This window comes from Corylus avellana, chromosome ca7 (genome assembly GCF_901000735.1).
Source record: "Corylus avellana chromosome ca7, CavTom2PMs-1.0".
Classification (NCBI taxonomy): domain Eukaryota; kingdom Viridiplantae; phylum Streptophyta; class Magnoliopsida; order Fagales; family Betulaceae; genus Corylus; species Corylus avellana.
In genome coordinates this window covers 22345760-22354968 of record NC_081547.1, presented here as the reverse complement: position 1 = coordinate 22354968, position 9209 = coordinate 22345760, and the positions used below count along the sequence as shown (strand labels likewise).

The 9209-nt window shown below is 35.2% G+C and overlaps 1 protein-coding gene across 1 annotated transcript; it reads right to left on the bottom strand.

Moving 5' to 3' along the window:
- Positions 1-635: 635 nt before the first annotated feature.
- On the bottom strand, positions 636-8494 carry LOC132188546 (BRAP2 RING ZnF UBP domain-containing protein 2). Its single transcript, XM_059603035.1, has 12 exons — positions 8168-8494; positions 7482-7597; positions 7270-7378; positions 7008-7122; positions 4990-5087; positions 2960-3066; positions 2639-2885; positions 2491-2544; positions 2122-2265; positions 1889-1953; positions 1192-1246; positions 636-1090 (listed from the first exon to the last, which is right to left on the bottom strand). Exons 1-12 carry the CDS (start codon positions 8399-8401, stop codon positions 956-958), a joined length of 1479 nt encoding a protein of 492 aa, XP_059459018.1. The 5' UTR covers positions 8402-8494; the 3' UTR covers positions 636-955.
- Positions 8495-9209: the final 715 nt, after the last annotated feature.

The window sequence follows — 9209 nt, the reverse complement described above, 5'->3', positions numbered from 1 at the left end:
TTGTTCCTTCTTGGAAAACTCACAATCCTTCTTCGGGAACATTCTTCGCATCCGTAGGATTAGGTCATTGCCATGCCTTTAGAGATTGTGAGTGCGAGGTTTGTTTCTGTGAACCTTTTGTTCGTGTTTTCTTTGAAATTTCTCTTTGAATTTTTGGGATTCTTTGTTTTGTTTTGTTGGGTGGTTTACTGGGATTTTGTGGATTTTTTGTTTTTGTTTGGGTTATGGAAAATTCCATTTTTTATCTTCCTTCTCTTCGTCTTTTATAATTTTCCGAACCAAAAGAAGTTTAAACCTTTGCTTTGATGGTTGAAGGTGGCCGTCGTTCTTGGCTCCTGCATTCAATTGAGAAAGAGAAACCCATTGCTTTGATTGTGTGTGGACGTACACTTGGTTATTTGTGAGAAAAGTTGAGGTGTTAGCCTTCTATTGGAAGCTGTAACAAAAAGGACTTTACACCACATCCGAATAGAATGAACTTTTTTATCTTATAGACGACAGATTAGTCACTTACAAACCTACGATAATTCATTCATATTTACTCAACTTTTTTCAAATTAATTAAAGCTAAACTATTGAATTTGAATATATTGTTAACATATAAAACTGAATTATGATGTGTAACACTTTACACATAATTCTGAAACCTGAAGATTTGTAAATGTTTTAACCAAGTTTAATTGTAATGTAAACAATATTGGAGAATCTTAAATCATTCTCTTGCTCTATTCCCCAAACCCCCACCCCCACTTTTCTTCCCACCTCCTCTTTTTCTAACCCAAATTTCAGTAAAGATATGTACAACAACATCAGAATTTACAATTTTTGAAAGAATGCTGGTGTTAATCATACACACAACTTGCCAATCAGATAAAACATAGGGTATACATAGGCACCAACCTGATAGAGAACAAGCTTAACAGAAGCAGCATGTGGTTTCCATGGAAGAGCTTTATTACCCTACCTTAGTGCCATTACTCGAAGAGGACTCTATTTCTGTGGGCAAAACAGTTCCATCCTTAATTTCATTTGACAGCGATAAGTCCTCCATTGTCTTCCCAGCTTCGAGGAACACCATCAGAACTCTAAGCTGCAAAAATAAATGGAAAACAAAGACCTCCAATTAGTTCAGATACATGTGTTTATTGGTCACATACATTGGTGAAAACAAATTTGGAAATTATGTGTCACCTGTTCTTCCAAGTCACATATTTTATCATCTTTCAGTTTCAAACCCTTTTTTCCTCTGTAAAAAACAAAAAGGTATTAGAGCAAAGGGTGAGCACCTTTCATTGTCATATTAGTCAGGTATCTACAAAATTAGTGGCAGTCTATGAATTCCTAGGGAAAAGGAAGAGAGAAGCTGAAAAGCTCCAATGTGTTTTGCGGACAGTGGCATGGATGCAAAACAGAATCATCCTTAAAACTAGTTCCTTCCAAGCATTTTATATAGAGTAATGCTACACTTTACACCCATTTATCACACCCATGTCAGCCGGTGTGACATGAGTATGATAAATGAATATGAAAGTAACATTATTCTTTTATATATCATTCATATGCTGAAACAGCATTACACCTGCTGTTTTAAGAAAACTCAAATTTTTGAGCCTTAAAACATTATTCTTGTACATAGTTCCCATTAAACAAAATGCAGCGTTTCAAATTCAATGGGACATCCAGACACCTATTGTAGCCATTGAAGGCATACAAGCCCACATAGAAGGGATAGAGCATAAACGGGAAATTTACAATCTGCTTAATCCTAGTCAATACAGAATAGCTTACACCACTCATGCCACTGAATCTTTGGGACGGTGCAAAGTTTAGAATAAATAAATTCACACTCTTCAAGTATATTTGCCAAGCATCACTTTGTGTCACTTACCTTTCTTCTATTGCAAGTATCTTTTCTTTCCAAATCTCCTGATTTTTCAACAGATTCTCATTAAGCTGCACGCAGACAAGAAGATTTAATTAATACAAATCGCTAGCCAGGAGATAAAACTAAAAATAAGACAAGTTATGTCATCTGATCACTTATTTCTTTACCCAATAACAAACAATGAACATTAGATTCTTGATAAGCTAGGCTCAGGAGCAGAAGAGGTTAATACTTACATCTTCAAGAATTTCTTTTTCTTTAACACATCTATCCAGCTTGACCTGTATCTTCTGCAGTTTTTGAGCGACAGCCTTGTCCACAGCTTTAGAAATTTCCCTTTCAGTTTCTTCTTTGACGTCTTGCAGTAAGGACTCAAAGTACTATGATGAAAAACAAGGGTTACTAATCTTTAATATTCAGCTTAGGAATTAAAAGAAGAAGAAGAAGAAAGAAATCCAAATATTTAAGAGTATCTACCGTATCTATTACTTATGGATTAAGCAAAGCAATTTGGGAAGAATTGCAATGATGTTAAAATGAATCTCAAGCTCCAAAAAATTTAGATGAGAACTCATGTAGTAACTAATATATAAGAATGCACTTACTAATTTTTGGTTGTCAAGTTGAGTGGCAAGCAATTCATTGTACTCATTAACAATCTGCACAAACATTTAATAATGAGAGTATTTCAAATTACACGGAACATAGTAGCACTGAAATCAAAAGATATTTTAAGATCAAAGAATTTCATACAGCTTCAACTTTACTGTTCAAAAGGGTCTCACTAAGTCCAGAATCTTTGCATTCACAATTTCCACACCCATCATTAGCATGCACGCAATGGGCATTCAACTCGACCAACTTTCCATCAGTTTTGGATTGAATTAGTCGGTGAACATAGTTGTCACCCACATAATCCCATACTCGTTGTGTTTCTAATTCAAGAGAATAGCAATGCTGTGTTTCCTTCCAGTGTATTATGGCATGTTTTCCTTTATACCTATTACAAGAAGGGGAAATTAGATATTTTTTTCTAAAAGGAAAAACATCACAAGGGGAAAAAAATGTAATTACCTCCCACAGCCAACAAAGCCACAGATAACACAAATCCAGAGATTCTCAGAAGTTTGACAAACAAAACATATTGATTTTTCAGGCTGCTGCTGACAATACCGGCAAACCTGAAATGTGGAAGCCAAGATCATAAACTTCCAAAAAACTACTCTGTAAATTTTTGACAGGAGCAGTTCTTTCCTAAGCAGTTACAGTATTACTGTACCCAGCTGAAAAGAGAGAAATGAACCATTATGACAATAAAAAGTCTAGCCAAAAGCTTAACCAAGTCCTGGCCCAAGCAAGCCTAGGTGCACTAAGCCTTTAAAGCTTTCCGTACTAGCAAGCACTTTGATACAAAATTAGTTATATTCCAAAGAAGATTAATACCTTTTAATACTTCACATAAGAGAGCAAATACAAAGTGTTGATAAACTCACTAATACATAAAGGTGAAGCTAAGCAATTAGCAAAATCATTACAATCAAGCTCGCAAAGTGAACTGAATAAAAAAGGTTTATAGAAAACATCAACCATGCATTAGATTTCTGAGCTCATAAGACGATGAGCTCCCATACTTAAAATATGATCTTGAAGGTAAACTGTACATTACGACATTAAGTCACATGATACTTTAATCACTATCTTTGTATTTGGGGATATAAAAACTTCAAATCCAACAAAATCAATTTTCAACTATAAGACATTGATCTTTATGGTTCTCACTTTATAAGTATTATCCTATTCATTGCATGCCACATAACAGGGGCTGCAGGTGGGTAGATGACCAGCTGGGAACATATCCTCATGAGTAGAACAAGGTTTTATGGGTTATTTGCTGGTTAACAGGTAGCGAAAATATATAGGGTTCTAGGATTTTGAAAGGTATGGAAAAAGGCTTCATTTGCAGTTGCAAAGGAAGAAAAGAGAGAATTGTTCTGCTCTTCAGAGGCTCTATGAAAACTGACGTGAATAATGTGAGTAGTAGTAGTGCACGAAGGAGAAAAGAAGAGACACAGAGAAAAACACTTTAGACACTCTCGTCATAAAACTCAAATCTCCCAATATTCCATTAATCAAAATCTCTGAATTCTTTGAGTACACTGGGCACTAGTATATGAGGACTCTTTCTTGTACTAGTAGCATTGGTATTCCTAATTTGACTAGATAATCGAAGGCCTAATAAACCCAATTAAGACTAAAATGCACTCAAAGCAAATAAAAACAAGTTACTTAGAATCTTCTACAAGATTCTTTTTATTTTTAAGTAATCAAAATATCATTAAAAGCGTAAGGCGCCCACAAGAAGTATGTCCCAAATTATCTGCCCTCAATGTACAAAATACCCTCAATTCACAGTAGATACAGAATAAATTATCTGCCCTTCATTGCAGAGCTAACTATAACTTGTAAAATAAAATATCAAATTAAGAACTGATTTAAACCTAGAATACTGATGACTAGACTTATAAAACCATACTTGCTTCAACTGGACTTTGCAGGTTTGTGCTACATATGAAATCTTCTAAGTTATCAAAATTGAAAATCACTCGAGAGACAGCAACTAGACTATTCTTTCATGTCTGCATCAGGTATGACCCAAAAAAAAGATGTTATTGTTTGGGGTGGGTTCCAAATAGAGTTGACAATAGCAATTGGTAGTGATTAGTTGTGGAGCTTTCAGAGGTTGTGGTAGACACAAAAAGTGATTTGAAGACAATTGATAATGGTTGCATCAAGGCAAAGCTTGTAGGATTGCCCCCTTCTCCAGTCAATAGAAAACTTTTAAAAGAAGCCACAACATTTTCTTTGGAAAATCATCTAAACGTGTGTTAGCAAGACCCATATAAATAAAATGTCAAGGAAGTTAGTCTCCCCTAATCTGGATTGTGTTAGCAAGACCCATATAAATAAGCCCTAAACTTCAACAATAAATTAGGGTGAAATCGCCCTTCTGCTCTTTCAATTCTAGACATTGCCCTAGGATGTATGTCCAGGACAAATGCACATGCACACACCTGAGAATTTGCAACCACTAATGAATAACTTACCGGACAAGAAGAATCCGTCCACATTGAAATACAAGAGCAATGAAAAGAATGATTGCAGATAGTTGTGAGAATGCCACTCATATCTTGGTCTAATCTCTCTGCAAAATCAGTCACAAATAAGAAGAATCCAAGCAGAAAGAAAATGTTAAAAACAGGCCACCATTCTACACAAGCAATTTTCACTTCAATATAGTTACAGTGTTCTGCTGATAATGCCATTGTACAAATATAAATAAAACCTGTATACTTTAAAAATTAAAAACAAAAAATACAAGAAAATGAATAGATTTAAGGATGTAAAGTGTAAGAAACAATTGCAAGCAATCCACAACCAAGAAAATTCTTGAATATAGTTTCATATACTTGTAAATGAGGAACCAGTACCACCAGATACCAACAAGGTCAAATTTCAGCAAGGTTTCTTTTGTAAGAAATGTCAGAAAGGTTAATCTGTCACATAATCTATTAAACTTTTCAAAAAAGTTACTGTTGCAACCAGACTTCTATTGAGGGGATTTTTTTTTTTGATGACGAGAAACCCCTCCAAGGTAGGGCCACTTCGTGTGCCCACCCTTGTCAGATAAACCTTGGACCCGTGCAAAACGGCTCCTCCACACAGATCGAGTAATACTCAAACTTTGCTGGCGAGCTGACCCAAAAGAATTGTTTGCACTCAAAAAGATTCGAATCTTAGACCTAATGGGAATGCCACCAAGACCAAGGCCCTTACCACTTGAGCCAACCCCTTGGGGTTCTATTGTTGGCAGTTCAGAGCAACATCCCCTTAGTCGATGTCTAGAATGGGTATATATTGAATATGAGGCCAAGACAAAGATAAGAAGATGCTGGCTAGTTTACAACTTTTAACTCCATGGCTAAAAAATCCCTGCAAGTTTTCCAAGTTTGAATATCATGGAAAAATAACAAGATTATTCTAAGTTCAAAAAGAAAAAAAAATAATAATAATTTGTTATCTTCTATTAGCACTGGAGATTATTAAGTACTGGGATTATTAGAAGAATATTGCCGATAAGTTTATAATACTCTGCGATAGACAACATATTAAAAATAAAAGAATTTTGTCGACAATTTCACAGAGAACAATGACACAACTCTTTTGACAATTAAAAGGCAATGGTGGATGGACAGTTAACATCTATCTTACACACTTAAGGAAACTTAAGTTATTGAATGGACTAAATTTTTGAAAAATGCTCTCAAAAGGAATTCATTTATTAGTTAGGAATATATATAGCTACAAATTACTTGATAAGCTTTGAATGAGTTTGCAAATAACACATTCTTTAATGAAACAAAATAAACATAATAATCTTCCTCAAATGCACACAGGTGAAATTAGAAAGGTTGCTTCAAATTTGTAAAAAATGTGGATTCAAATTTAAGGGCCATATGAGAAGTCAAATGATAAATGCTTTGAAAACTATACATGTTTTGAGACAATCCAGAAAGGAAAATACCCAACCTATTCTGAGACAGAGTATAAAGTGCTGTCTCTGGATTATTTCCACAAGACAAATGCCAATTTCATTATTCAATTAATGTTCTACCACAAAACAGCAAAACTATTCAAACCAGGCATCCATTAAAGATGTTAGTTTGGGCACACTCTCCCAAAATAATTGAGTATCAAGCATCACAATATAAATTTAGTATGTTTAGGACAGACAATGGAGTTTCAACATTTTTGACTTTGTTCTTGCAATGATCAACTTGTGCAACATGTTTTTAAACAAAAGAATCAGGATTTAGTAAAAAATTAAAAGCCCCCAGATTTCATGCTGCAAATTCTTCACATTATTCCTTTTAAGGAATTACTAGAAAGAAAATATGGTGCCTTAAACCAACACCTTTTTATAAGAATTTTGTTACCTAAATACAAAGGCTTAGCCAGCTAGGTACTCTTCAAGTTCTGAATGGAGATCAAAACGATGAATCCACTTCCCCATACACAAAAAGAAAAGAAAAAAAAAAAGATTGAATAAAAAAGAGTTACATACCAAGACAGACCGGACATGTGGGTTGGTCAGTTGAACTTGCGGCAGATCCATGTGCATGTTCGATTGAGCCCGTGTACTGCACATCCATGGTGAAACGCACACGGCAAACCTCTACCTATACTTGAGTTAAAAAGAAAAAAACAATAATCAATAATAGCATTATTATGGTTAAAATGGTTTCTCTGACCCATTATTTGCTGACAGTTATATATAAATTGCCAACTCAGTAGAAGATACAACACTTATTAAAAGCACACCAAACCTCTAGGGATGAGAATCGCCTCCCGTTGAAATGCTTGTAGAAATTATCGGTGGATTCCTGACTGTCAAACCTGATTAAAATACTGTACCGGTCCTCCATTCCATCATTTCTGAAACCTCAAAAATATAGACAACAACACGAAGATGAAATTCAATGAGCATAACTAATAAAACAACAAAACACAACATAAGCTTGCACTGCCGAATTTGAACCTGACAATCCGCATTTCTAAGATGTGATCAATGAATGAACCACAAAACTGGCAGAAATCCGCATATGTCATGTAATTCGGCACTCCAAGCACGCAAACAAGAGGTTTCCTTTCCACCTAATGAGCAAAACGAACATCAACCTCAACAAATCTTGAAGTTCCAAACAACTTCTAGGCCTTCTAAAACAACACACTTCAATACAAATTCACATAACAAATCAAGTTCTAAACAAATTTTGTGCAGAAAACTGATTTAACTAAAACTCAAATTCTAGGCTCTAAAACATTTGAGTTTCTACAATGGTTTTTCTGATTCTTTAGAAAGTGTAGCGTGGGAAAGTGAAGACTCCAAGACTACAATTCAATCAGTCTCAGCAAAGCATTGGCTTCCGAGATCAAATTTTCTAAAAGTTCTCTATCAATATTCTGTCCAAGAATTATTAGCAGAGAAATATTTCGAAGCCATATTTCTTTCAACCTGTAATTCACTGCTAATATACAAAAATAATAATAATAATTCTTTAATTTTAACAAAAGCAACTTCATTATCTGATTCCTTATGATTTCAATATTTGCAGCATAAATTTCTAAACGAGTCCTTTCTTTCTAGGGGAAAATATGGAAATATGAGGCTAATTTCAGAAATAACGAAACGACGTCGGGTCGGAGGAGAGAGTATGGGCTTACGGGGAGATCGGAGGACGAGGGGGAGGAAACGGCGTCGTCGCGGAAGAGGTGCATGACGCCGCGGGTCTCCTCGATCCTAGGGTTCCCAGAGGAGAAAGGAAAGGCTTGGGTTAAGCCGGAAAGTGAAGAAGAAGAGGAGGGAGTGGTGGAATCTCCGGAGATCATCACTGCCGGTGACCGGAACTCGTCTTCGTTTGAAGGTCCGGCGGTTACCGAGCTGGAACTCGTCGACATGGTGTTTGAGAGAGAAAGTTATTAGTCTTCAACAGAAATGTAGCAGGAACCGCAGAAGCTTTTTTCTTTTTCTCTGTGTAGCTGGAAGGTACCGACTACCGAGTATTAAAGAGAAGAATAATGTTATTTTACACAAGAAGGTTTATTATTATTATTATTTATTTTATTTTATGTACAAAGAGAAGAGTTATTTATGACTCAGCCATAGAATTCTCGTCTGAAATCAGAAATTTTGAAGACAAACTAATAAATACAATAGTTACTTATAAAAAAATAAATACAATAGTTGATTTTTAAAAAGTGGAATGGGAGGAAGATAGGGGAATATGTAATTTGATAGAATCAAGGTTCGATTACAAGATTTTTGAGTCTAATACCATGTTAAATTACCATTTATCTCAAAAGTTTAAGCCGATAAAAAGAGATAAATTTAATCACTTAATATTACTTTAAGATAGTCTCTTTAGACCAATGTTTATTTGTTATTGCCTTTACTTCTTTTGTCTTGTTGCTCGGAGTTTATGCATCTTTTCACCCATTTCTGTCGTTCACTTACCTCTTCTCCACTTACTTTCTTCGACCTTATGGCTATTGTCTCGGCGAATGTGCCACGCTTTTGCCTTGGTGTGCGTGAGTCGCATGCGTTACCATGGATCTTCTATTGTAGATCCAAGGGCCCTTGCTCCTTTTCAAAGAATCATTTTGATGTTTCAAATAACCCAAATTTGGATATGATATTCAACATAATCCGATCTAGGTAAGCTTTAGACTTATCACTCAAGGAGAGTCATTACTTATTATAAATATA

What these genes read in the sequence shown, in the direction of transcription:
- LOC132188546 (XM_059603035.1), bottom strand. Translation starts at nt 8,401, where the DNA reads ATGTCGACGAGTTCCAGCTCGGTAACCGCCGGACCTTCAAACGAAGAC. An exon ending in TTAGAAATGCGGATTGTCAG is followed by an intron (nt 7,379 to 7,481) that starts GTTCAAATTCGG and finishes TTGAGGTTTCAG; the next exon opens with AAATGATGGAATGGAGGACC. An exon ending in GGACGGATTCTTCTTGTCCG is followed by an intron (nt 3,067 to 4,989) that starts GTAAGTTATTCA and finishes TCCACATTTCAG; the next exon opens with GTTTGCCGGTATTGTCAGCA.